The sequence below is a fragment of the Marmota monax genome, unplaced genomic scaffold, assembly GCF_021218885.2.
Source record: "Marmota monax isolate L192 unplaced genomic scaffold, Marmota_monax_Labrador192_F-V1.1 WCK01_AAM20220418_F8-fsc00220, whole genome shotgun sequence".
NCBI classification, from domain to species: Eukaryota; Metazoa; Chordata; class Mammalia; order Rodentia; family Sciuridae; genus Marmota; species Marmota monax.
The window spans coordinates 873,820-885,817 of record NW_026693909.1 but is presented as its reverse complement, the minus strand read 5'-3'; the positions used below and the strand labels follow the sequence as shown (position 1 = coordinate 885,817).

The 11,998-nt window shown below is 58.0% G+C and overlaps 1 protein-coding gene and 1 long non-coding RNA gene across 4 annotated transcripts in view; one reads left to right on the top strand and one right to left on the bottom strand.

The window, feature by feature from the left end:
• Nucleotides 1-2,972: 2,972 nt before the first annotated feature.
• The window catches only part of Ccdc57 (coiled-coil domain containing 57), an 88,335-nt gene continuing 79,309 nt past the window's right edge, over nucleotides 2,973-11,998 (bottom strand). For all 3 annotated transcript variants that reach the window (XM_046463218.2, XM_058585231.1, XM_058585232.1), the window contains one exon: nucleotides 2,973-3,365. In XM_046463218.2, the coding sequence (XP_046319174.1) occupies nucleotides 3,163-3,365 (203 nt within the window). In that variant the 3' untranslated portion in view covers nucleotides 2,973-3,162. The remainder of the gene's footprint in view (nucleotides 3,366-11,998) is intronic.
• On the top strand, nucleotides 6,046-11,805 carry LOC124105889 (uncharacterized). Its single transcript, XR_006855898.2, has 2 exons — nucleotides 6,046-7,758; nucleotides 9,926-11,805. It is a non-coding gene; the product is annotated as an uncharacterized LOC124105889 (long non-coding RNA).

Here is an 11,998-nt window from a genome sequence, read left to right as displayed (position 1 = left end):
ACCCCCCGCCCGGCCTGTGCGGGCGCGCTCCCCTCCGCTTCCGCCCTGGCTCCCTCCCCGCGCGGGGCACAGCGCGCGGGTCAGGCCGGCGCCCACCCCAGCGCCCCGCTCCTCCCGCCGCGTGTGCGGCACGCGCGCTAGGTGGGACAGCGTGCTTGGTTCACACTGGGACTAACCGGGGCCACGCCTGGACCGCGCCGGGCAAGCGCAGACAGCCCAACCCAAGGAACCAGCCCGCGTCCCCGGAACTCGCGCCGCCGAGACCCCGCCACAGCCGTGCGCGCGCGGAGCTGGGGGGCGTGGCCTGTGCCGCCGCGACGGCCAATCGGACGCCGGAGCCGCTCGCGTCTGTCCAATAGTGGTGCGCGAGTGGGCGTTGCTAGGTGATAGGGTGATGGACCCGCGGCTGGCCGCGCAACGCGGCGCGGGCCACAGCGCGAGCGCGGTCGTTGACCCCGGCCCAGAGCGCCGCGGGCGGGGTTACTGCCGGTCATCGCAGCGCAGGCCGCCCCGGGGCACCCATCATTCTCCCAGGAGGCCGCCCGGGGCACGGAGGCTCGGGCGTACTCCCGGCCCCGGAGCCAGCGCGGGGGCGGGGCGCGGCAGGCTGGCGAGCGGCCCGCCGGACCCCAACAGGAGTGGTGGGAACAAAGGAGCCGCGGCCCGTCTCCCGGGAGGCCGCGCGCTTCCGGCACCCTCTCTCACTCCCTAGTGACTTCTCAAAGTGTTACGGAATTTTTGGGAAAAACCAAAACAAAAAAGAGATGGCCCCAGGATTGGGGTCTCCTGAGAGTCCAGGAAGGCCGCGGCCGGCCTGGGTAGAGCAGGGGTCCCAGGGGCCAGGGAGCCCTGGCAGTCCCTGGCTGTGTTGGCCCTTGCCGGGACAGCTGCCTCACTTTCCCGAAATCACTTTCGTCGCCAGTGCGCCCTGGCAACCCCTGGAGCCTTTCATCCTCTATGTGGGCACCCGGGAGCTGTATGCAGGTGGCTCCCCAGGCACCTCCAAGGGCTCTGACTCCTGCACTTAATCCACACGTTGAGCCTCCCAGGGTCCACAAGGTGCCTAACTACTCAGAACCCCCACTTCCTATGTATAGCAGGGCATAGAACCCCAGGTCCCATGCGGATTTCTGTCCTCACTTCAGGGGCTTCACGTGGCCCCTCCCCTGATTCTCTTCTAATTTGGGGGCCATCTGGAGCCCTGAAAACCCCAGCTGTGGGTACATTGGAGACTGTCAGACTCATGCCTCCCTGGCTGCGTGCTGGCCATCCAGTGGTCAGCAGGGCTCTGCCTCTCAGCCTGCAGGTGCTCAGGTGATGGGGCTATGACCTCAGTATGGTCACACTGAACCTGAGCCTGGGCTTGTCCTCAGAAGAGGGCCACTGGGGACTCAAATCTCTGAAAGGCAGCATTACTGGCCACGTTTTCAGTCACAGCGAGTAAGAGGCAAAGCCTCACCTCAGGCATGTGTGCCCTTAAGTGGGAGCTCAGGACCCAAACCCCACCTGCCCCAGGCAAAGCTGCATTGCATCTGGCCTGTGAGAGGGCAGCATAGCTGCTGCTGCTGCTTTTTTACTGGAGGTACCCGAGACCCAGGGCCTCACAGGTGCCCGGCAAGCGCTCTACCACTAACCCACATCCCCAGCCCTTTTATTTTTATTTATTTAGTACTGGGGATTGAACTCAGAGGTGCTCCTCTACTGAGCTACATCCCCAGCCCTTTTTATTTTTGAGACAGGGTCTTGCTGTTAAGTTGCTGAGGCTGGCCTCAAACTTGCAATCTTCCACCCTCAGCCTCTGGAGCTGTGGGATCAGTGTGCACATTGCTCCTGGCAGTTTGCTGCTTCTTGGAACCCTGGGACAGCCTGCATTGCTGTGGCTCCAGGAAGCAGTGTGTGCAGGGGGATCCTTGCTGTGTGCACCTGAAGAAAGGGATGAAGCCAACAGTGAGCACACAGTGATGGAGCAGTGGTGGAGCAGCAGTGATCTGCCAGTCATTCTGACTTGGTCTTTGACCTCTCAGCCTGCATTGTGGACCACGCTGCCAGTGTGGGCTCTCCTGTGTATGGCTGCTTGTCCAACCCATACACCTGTGTGCCAGACAGGGAGAGGTCACTATCCATAGTTTACATGGGTGCGAGGCTACAAAGATCACATGGTTTGCCAAATCACACAGTAAGTTGAGGCTGGGTGCAGCCTTGCCCATGGACCTCCCACAGAAGCTGCCTGCTTGGTTCAGAAGGGGCAAGGCTGCTGAAGAGCACCCCGCGAGGCCCAGGATGAGGCCACAGCCTCATGAGCTCTGCTATGGGTAGGGCATGGCCAGGCCCAGACACCAGGGGAGAAAGGGCCAAGGGATCTGGGAGAGTGGGAGTGGGACAGGCCCCTAACACTCTGCATGGTTGTGGCCACTGTCCTGGCCACAGAATGAGTCTGCGTGGCAGCAGGCCGGAGTGATGCTGGGCCAGGGTGTTTGGTGGGAGTGTGTGTTCCTATGGCTCTTGGAGTAATAGAGTGGACACGAGTGTCTCATCCTTGGCCATGGCCAGATCCAAACATCCCACTGGACAGAAGGCTTTGCTACTGTCCAATGTGGGGTAACCCACTGTGTTTGGGGTACCTCCCCCACCCAGCAGTATGCCGAGTGAACACCCCAGCATTCATGAAAGGGGACCATCTGGGCCCCAGGTTCAGGCTCACTTGGGTGTTCTCCAAACCCCTTTGGAGGGGTCCTTTCAGGGGGGCCCCTGGCATGGCACTCACTGGGGGCTGGCTTGCTTTTCTGGTGAGTGTTCTGCTCTGCACCCCACTGGGCTTTGGGGAGGGCCCCATGGTCTGCGACATGGCCAGCGTACTGGTGGCTGTGGGTCGTGCGTGACACATGCAGGTGACAGAGGCCAGGCCAGACTCTGGCACGTGCACTAATATTTCTCAAGGAGGACAGACAGACAACTCTGCCAGCGGAGCAGTGTGGGAGGGAGGCACGGGAGCTTTAATGGCTCAGAGGCCAACTCGGTGGTCCTAGGAAGCCCACCTTGTAGCTCACAGCTCCTCCACCACGTGCCACCTGCAGCACCCACGTGACATGTAGGTGAATGGGCAGGCCCCAAGCACCCACAGGGAGGCTGTGGTGGGGCCCACTTTGTAGGGGGCCGAGGAAGTCAGTCTTTCCAGTTGTAGTTGCGGATCCTGGGGGGCTGCTGGCAGCTTTTAGATCTTGCAGGATGAGACTTGGAGAGTCTGGTGGGCTTGGCCTTTGACTGAGCTGCCGTCTTCATCCCTTTGATGGTAAAGGCCACCTGCATCTTGGCAGGGCTCCTGTCACCTTCCTGGGGACTGTGGGCAGCTGGCGATGCAGGCAGCTCTACAGGTAAAGAGGAGCAAACAGGCCCAGGTCAGGAGTGCAGAAAGGGGGCAGAGACATGAGCCTGCCCAGAGCCAGTACCCAGAGCCAGTACCCAGAGCCAGCCTCCGAGTGCAGAGGGAGTCGTTCTGCTCGCTGGTCTGCAGGTCTGGGCCACCCCTCACCCTGGCTCTTTTTGAAGGTGCTTGTGCAAGCCAGGTTGCCCTTCTGAGTGACCTTGCCATGCTCAGTGGTAGCATGTTCTGGGGTTCTGGCTGGTGCAAACACAGGTCTGTGTGGACAGGATCTCCACAGGGTCTGGGCCTGCCCCTCCACTGGGCGCCAGGATATGTAGCTCTGACAAAGGTACTGTTCTGTGGTGACAAGCTCCTGAGAGGGAGGATTGGGGGATTAATGCTGGTTCTTAGCCCCACCACCCTCCGAGGCACATGCTCTGCCCTGTGCCTCCCTGGTAAGCCTGCAGAGAGGCTATGCTCACTGGGCACTTCTGACCACCCAGCAGCCCCAAAACAGGAGGCCAGGCAGAGACCAAGGGCCTGGGAGCCTCATCACACACATACGCAATGGCATCCCTTCCTCAGGCACATACAGGTAGTGGTCGTCTTTTTTTTTTTTGGTGGTAACAGGAGATAGAACCTAGGACCTGTCACATACTGGGCAAGCTGTCTACCAGCTAGCACTCACAGGTCAACTTTATCTTTGCAGTTTTTCTGTATTTTCTTAGTTTTTGAATAAAAAAAAATATATATATTTCTTAGCAGGCATGGTGGTGGACGCCTATAATCCCAGCTACTTGGGAGGCTGAGGCAGGAGGACTGCAAGTTCCAGGCTGGCCTGAGACACTTAGGGAGACCCTATCTCAAAATAAAAAAAAAAAAAAAGTTAAAACAGGGCTGGGAATGTAGCTCAGTGGTAAAGTTCCTGGGTTCAATCCACAGTTCCAGATTTTTTTTTTTTTCTTTTGTATATCATCAACCACAATGTTGTTAAAAGCCTGTGGTCAGGTGAGTGCAGGACGGGACCCCTCCCTGGAGGGCTAGCAGAGGCGGAGGCTGCTGCATTTTAAAGCATGATTGTGCAGTTTGGGGTCATGCCCACCAGCCTCCACTCAGCGCCTCAGCATGTGCAGTGGCTTGGGGTAACTTGCAGGGTCTGTCCACTGCGGGTCCACCTCCTCTGTGGCTGCTGGGGACAGGGGTCTGGAGAACCCAGCATTCACTGAGGGAGGCACCAGTGGGCACTGGGTGAGGGCCAGCAGCAGCTGCACAGCCTCCAGCTGAAGTCCCTGCCTGTGCAGGCTGAGGTGAGACCGCGACTGGAGTGGTGTGCGAGCTCTGGTCCCAGTGAAGCTGATGCATGGGAGCCGTCCCGCCCCTGCCTGGCCTCCTCTCATCCTGGGCTCATTCGGCCTCCCTGACCTCATGGGGACACACCCTCTGGCCCCTAGCTCTGCCCTCCTGTGCCTCCGGGGCCTACAGAGCCCGGGGGGGCCTGGCGCCCTCCCACTGCCGCCGCTGCATCTTGTCAGCAGAAGGCCACCGAGAACGACACTGCCCACCTTTGGTTTCCCCACCCCAGCACAACCCTCCTTGACACGAAGACACTGCCACCCCCATGTCTCCTACAGCAGACCAGCTGTCCTCTGGCCCTGCCCTGCCCTCTGCCCACAGAGCCTCCTAGAAGCAGCAGCCTGGAGGAGGGTTGGTCACATCTGGAGTGCAGGGGTGTGACTCTGGGGGTCTCCTCATACTCAGTAGCCTTGGTTGTCCTTCCCTGTGACACAGGGACTGGTCCTCCCAGGGATTCTGTGGGCTTTATCTGGCCAGCCCTTGTGAGACAACATCTGGTTAGAGTTCTGAGAGTGAGCTTTAGGGAGACCAGCCAACCCAGGCCACCAGCCCCTCCACGTGGGGCCCAGCTGATGCCGAAGGGCAAGAGAACTCGTCCTGCCCACCCAGGACTCTTGCTGCCCACGTGGGACAGGCAGGGGCAGGTGACAGGGCGGGGAACAGCTGAGTGTAACTGGTGGCAATAGCAGGAGCTGGTCACAGTCAAACCCAAGGTCAGGCAGGTGGACGCTGACCCACCCCTGAGCCGGCCTGGCTAGAGGGACCTGCCTCGTGGTCTCGGGGTCTGTCCTGGACCTCTCTTTGCAGAGCCCTCCGTATGGGAGCAAGGCAGGGAACCGGGGCTCTCAGGACTCCAGAGCGGGGACAGCCTCAGCCTGTACCCTCCCAAGGCCTGTGTCCTGCAACCCTGATGCTGACCTGGTCTCTGCCAGCCCTTGGCTTGCTCCTTACCCCACCCAGCACACTGGGGACTCTTTCCGCAGTGGCCGGAGTAGGTCTTTGAGACTTATCTGGACTCATACATGTTGGGCCCAGGACCTGCATACGGCTTCTGGAGAGGCTGGGAGCCCTCAGCCTCGACTGAGAATGAGATTGGAGCCTCCTGGGCTTCAGTCCTTAGGGTCTCATGCGTGCAGGGTGAGACTGCAGTGAGAGGATCCCTGTCTCCAGGCTGCACTGAGGTTGGCGCCTACAGGGATCTGTGGAGGAGGGTTGGTCACATCTGGAGTGCAGTGGGGCCTGCCTCCTGTCACCCTGGGACACCAGGGGTCTCTGAGCACCTAGGTGCAGCACCTACCCAGCTTTCTGGCCCTGGGTGGGTTTCTCTGCACAGAGCCTCCCTCCAAGGCTGCCTGGCTGTAGGCATGAGCTCCTGTCCCTGATGGTCTTGGTGACACCGGGCACATGCTACCTGGGCTACTGAGAAGGGCTGGACAGTGCTGCCTGTCCAGCTCTCCAGAGCTAGCCTCAGGGCTGGGGAGGGGCCCTGTAGTTCAGGAGTCAGACCAAGTTGTGGCCCTGGGCACAGGTCACAGAAGCCTTTCTAACTCACAGTAGCCTCAGCTGGTCTGACCAGTCAGGTTTCTGTGGGCTTAGCTGCTGACCTGTGTGCTGAGGCCTCTCCTGTTCCCATGGGCACCCTTTCATACCCAAGCTGGACACCAAGCCTCCTGGCAGCTTGTCCCAACCTGCTATTCCATTAAGGCTGGTGCGGCAGGTTAATCTGCCTCAGGTTATGCCTGCTTCAAAGCTTTGCAGGACCTCAGTGTGGGCTGACTGGTGGATGTGGACGGTGATTGCGACCCTGCTCCTCCACCCCTGGCCCTGTGTCTCCAGAAGCTGAAGGCACAGGACCCCACACTGTGGTGATCGAAGGCAGCAAGAGCCCAGCATCCCTGCTCTTCCTCAGCCACCGGCCCGGGGAGCTCTGCCCGAGATAGCCCACGAGTAGCCCATGGCCTGGGGCTGCACTCCAGGCCTGCTGGACACCAGAAGCAGGACAGAAGCTTGACTGGTGCCTTCCTGGTGATGGGCCCAAGGGAGGCAGCCCAGCCTGGCCTTTCTCTAACTCAGCACCAGGGTGAGGGTCGGCAGGACCAAGGCAGATGGTGAGAGCTGTCAGAGAAGTGGGCCCAAGAGGTGGTCTGAGAGCCGGACAGCCTCTGGACCCCCCTAGGAGGGCAAAGGTGGCAGCGGGCAAGGAGGCCTGTGGCTCTGGAGGGGAGCAAGGCGCAGAGGCCAGGCTGGGGTCAAGGCAGGCAGGAGCTGTTGCTTGCCCTTCAGAGGCCTGTGAACTGGCTTCGGAATCCTAGACAGTGGCTCTGGCTTCACGCCAGGACTCTGAACCAGGGGCCCAGGTGCTGGGCTCTGTTCAGGTGGTCCATGGCGCCTAGTGCCCCAGTGAGCCAGCGGGTATGGGCGATGCTTCTAGATTAAACTCAAGAAGAGGAACTTCCACAGGGTCTACCTGCCAGATCATGGCTCCCACTAGGCTCCCTGATACCCTGAGCCACAGACCACACAGCCTGGCTGGCCAGGGGCCGTGGGGCCTCAGTGAAGGCTACACAAAGAGCCAGGCCCTCACTGCCTGCCTCTTGCCCCTGCTGTGGCATCGTGGGAGAGCTCGCTCTGCTCTCCTGACCAGGGTCAACTGTCCTTATCTACTGGTATGTGGCCACTGTTGGGGAGCTGCCCACTGGCCATGCTGTCACAGGCTGCCCAGTTGCTCAAGACACTGTGGGTCATGGACCAGGCCAAAGGCCTCCCCTGGAATGCTCTGGAGATGTGGCTGATGGCCCTTGGACCCCAAGGCTGCTGTCTGTCTCTCTGGAAGGAGAGGTCAGGGGTGGCATGCGGGAAGCATGCGCAGGGCAGGTTGGCAAGGCCAGGCCTGCAGCCAGCACTGAGGGCTGCCCACGGGACACCCGGCTGGGGGTGAGGCTCCTAGCTCTCTGCGACCTCCCTGCTGCCTCTTCTAGTCTGACTGCAGTCTCAGCGCACAGGCGGGCTGGGAGGGGCAGAGACCCCACGAACACCAAGTACAGGTGAGTTCAGTGGATGCGCAGACGTGGCCCAGAAAGCCCACGCTGACCCAGCCTGGTGCTCAGCACTCAGTGCGGCCTATAGGAAGGGGTGGATGGAGTTGTTCTGCAAGTTCCAGGGCCAGTGGGCCCTGCTGGGATAGTTGGGAGGCTGGGCCCTGAGGCCCAGGTCTGGGTGGAGGTGGACAGTGTTTGATACCGCCTTCCAGTGGCTTGGAGAAGATATGGGAACCAACACTTGGGTTCTACGTCAGCCAGCATATCTGTCTGGAGCCAGGCCTGGGCTGGAGGTCAGCCCTCTCACCTCCTGCTGCACCAGACAGGTGCTCAGGATGGACGCTTCCAATACGCACCCCTACAGAGCAGGAGTTGGCTGTGGGACCTGAGTCACTGAGTCACTGAGACTTCTTCAGGTCTGGGAAGGGTCAATGCCTGCATTTCAGGGATGAGGGTCACATCAGAAAAGGCTTCTGTGTCCCCTGGGGAGCCCAGCTATTCCTGGGGAAGGCCAGTCTGACCTGCAGCCCTCCCCCCATGAGCCTCCTGGCTTCTGTCCTTATTGGTTTGGGACACAGCATGCTACAGCAGGGAGCCATTTCCATGTTCTAAGTCAGAGGCCACTTTCCTAGCCAAATTCCTCGACTTTGGGACACTGAGGGAGCACAGGGCCAAGAGAAGCAGCTGCAGCCCCTTTGGCAGGTGTTAAGGCCCTTGGTCAGGCCCCTGGGCCCTGAAAGGGACCACACCTGCCGGCCTTCTGACGTGGCCCCACGCACCCACACGGGGCATCCTATGGCGGATAGCTGGGCTGCTCCTGCTTATCCGAAGGGTCTTTGCTGCCAGCAGGGAGGTTCGGCCCTGGTCCCAGCTGGCGCCTGGACTGTGCAGCTTTCAGCAGGAGCTATGGCAACAGTGTGAGCCCCAGGTGTGCCATCTCCCCGGGTTAATGCAGAGTGTCAGAGTGGACGGCATCCCAGGGGGGCGAGGGTAGCACCTTCCATCCACAAGGGCCAAACACAAACATTCAGAAGGTGCCAGAAACACGCCCCTCCCTCGAGCCCCCAGTGTCAGTTCTGACTGGGCCATGACTATGCAAACATGGCACCATCCCCACTAGGCCAAGTAGCTCTGAAACTCAGTTGGGACAGTTGAAATTCCCTAATCTCGTTAGGCCCGGTGGCGCATGCCTTAACCCCAGTGGCTCTGGAGGCCGAGACAGGAGGATCACAAGTTTAAAGCCAGCCTTAGCAATGGCGAGGTGCTAAGCAACTCAGTGAGACCCTGTCTCTAAATAAAATACAAAATAGGGCTGGGGATGCGGTTCAGGAGTCAAGTGCCCCTGAGCTCAATCCCTGGTACCCCCCACCAAAAAAAGAAATCCCCTGTTTCTATAACCAAAAGAGTAAGATGCCTCACTGGAGGCCCCCACCAATGTGTCCAGGGGCCCCTGAGAATAGTGGGCTCCTGTTTCCTGACTGTACATGACAGAGGATTGGGGAGGCTCTGCCCTGAGCAGCAGGCGTGCCAGGGGTGTGCAAAGTAGGTGTGCTTCCTCCTGTTTGCACTCTGCCTCTTTCAGGGCAGATGGTGGTCTCAACCCAAACCCGTCTATACCTTCACACTGAGCTGTGTTGGGCGGGGGCCTCCCAGTACCTGTCGGACCAGCACAGTGTCTTGGACCAAGATGGAAGCTCTAGGTTGGTTTCAGGGCCACACTGAACATACTCAGCAGGAAGCCTTGAAGCTAGGAAAGGAGTTTTCAAGGGACTGTCCATTCCTCTCTGTTCCTGTTATCCAGAAAGGTACAAGGGTAGAAACTGGCCAGTTAACTTCATGAAGCAATTTTGCTTCCCAAACCAGACAAGAACACAAGAAGAGAGAATTACAAGCCTACCTAATTATAGGTAGCTGAAACCATGTATAAAGCAAGAGCGAATCAAATCAAATGGTATTTTAAAAACACATCATTAGCAAGTAAACTTCACCCCAGTAACGCAAGGCTGGTTCAACAGCACGTACTAGGATTCACTGTGTTGATAAATGAGAAGTAACAAACAAATCACGTTATTTTAATGCAGAAAAATAGTATATAAGGTTTAACACATGTCTATAATGAACTTTTGGTAATTCAGGGCTATAAAAGAATTTTTCTATTTTCTTTTGGTTCTAGGGTTGGAACCCATGGTCCTGTGCATGCTAAGCACAAGCTCTAACACTGAGCTACATACCCCACCAAGAGACTCTCCTAACTGGATAAATGCCCCATTGAGAAAGCACACAGTTCATCATATTTAGTGAAGAAACTTCAGCCTCATCCCCTTCGAGTTAGGGAAGGAGACAAGATGGCCACTGTGATCACTCCTATTGTGGAGGTTCTAGGGGTCCAGGTCACTCCAAAAGGAAAGAGAAAGAAGTGAGTTAAGGCTTAGAAGAAGAAATACATGGCGGTAACAACCATCTGCTCAGCATGACAAGAAGCAAGGACAGACTGCTGACGGTGATACGGAAGCTCAGCAAGGTGAGCGACAGTCTCTAACTGCAGGGTACCCAGAGACACCAGAGACAGCAAGAGACTCCAAACCAGCCTGTGGCCCAGTGTGGCCCAGTGTGTGGGGACAGAAGCCACACCAGTGCGTACTGTGGCGCCCAGGCCTGGATGGAGACACCTGGTTTCAAGGGAGGCTCGGGCCACCAGCCACCTGCAGGCCGTGCTTCCTCAGGTAGTAGGCCTCCAAGACCAGCAGCCTCTCAGGAAGAAACCAAGTGGGTTTGTCCCCCACACTGATTTAAAGAGCTCATGTCCCATCTGTCTTTCTCTCGCTCCCTGTCTGGTGCAGGAGGTTGAACTCAGGGCTTCTCACATGCTAGGCAAGTGCTCTACTACGCCCACAACTAAGTGGTCCAGGTTGGCCTTGAACCTGGGGTTCTCCAGCCTCAGCCTGCAGAGTCACTGGGATCGCAGGTGTGGGTCTCCTGTGCAGACCTGAAATGGAGGCAGCTGGGAGGCGGCACTGTCCCTGCACACGGCCCCTGGGGCTGCCCAGGCACTCCCGGGAAGACTCCCTCTGCAGTCATGACTTCCCTTGGGCTTCCCTAAGTGCCACAGGGCAGAAGAATTAAGAGGCCTCCCGGGACCTGAGAGGATCTGTGATGGACCCAGACCTCCCACTGAGAACTGCCAGTGGGTGAGCCCAGGGGACCGCCTGGGCAAAGCCTGGACTAGGACTGCTGCTCGGGGAGCGTCAGGGGCCGCCAAGCACCTGTGCCTTTAAGGACACTTTGCTGAGGAGTACTTTCCCTCCGCTGGCTTAGAGAGTGCCTGTGCAGAGCTTCGCGCTACTTCTTGGGTGTTTTGAGGTGTGCATTTCTTATTTAGTCTGAGCACAAGAACCTAGTGTGCATTCAGACAGTTCCCCTTAGACGGTGGCTTGTCTTCTCCTCTCCTGGACGCATCATTTCTAGGGAGAGCTTTAACTTCTTTTTATCTTTGTTTTCCGCACTGGGAATTGAACCCAGGCAGCTGGCCTCCACCACTGGGCCACACCCCCAGCCCCCCCCCCTTTTTTTTTTCATTTTGAGACAGGGCCTGGCTCAGTCTCTGCAGCCTGACCTCGCAGCCTCCTGCCTCTGCCTCCTGAGCTGGGATCGCAGTCCTGCCACCCTGCGACTCCCCCTCTTTTGTTTGCTTTACTTTATGGAAGTGGCGGGGAAGGTGGGGTGGAAGCTGTCCAGTAGGCACCAGCCTTCCGTGGCCAGGATGTGCGCTGCAGGTGCCACCGAGTGCCCTCTGCCTGTTCAAAGCTCCCTTCTAGGGCTGGGGCGGGGCTCAGTGGTGGAGCGCTCGCCTCGAACACATGAGGCCCTGGGTTCGATCCTCAGCACCAAACAAAAATAAATAAAAATAAAGGCATGTGTCTGTCTATAACTAAGAATATTTTTAAAAGAAATAAGGAAAAGATCCCTTCTAGTCCTGATTTTCTGGGAGTTGTTTTGGTTTTTGTTTAAATCATGAATGCCTGTGATGTGATACATAATAAATATATAGATTGATCTTTGCCCCTATTTCCTGCCATATAATCGCTACTGCCCGTTCAAGTTCAACTGTCCCCCAGTGTCTACAGGGGTCGGTTTCAGGACACCCCTGCTGTGTCCCCAGGCCAAATGAGCTGCAAGTCCTTACATTTGCACATGATTTAGGCAATCCTCTCTGGGGACTGTAAATCATTTCTAGATTGGTTCAGTA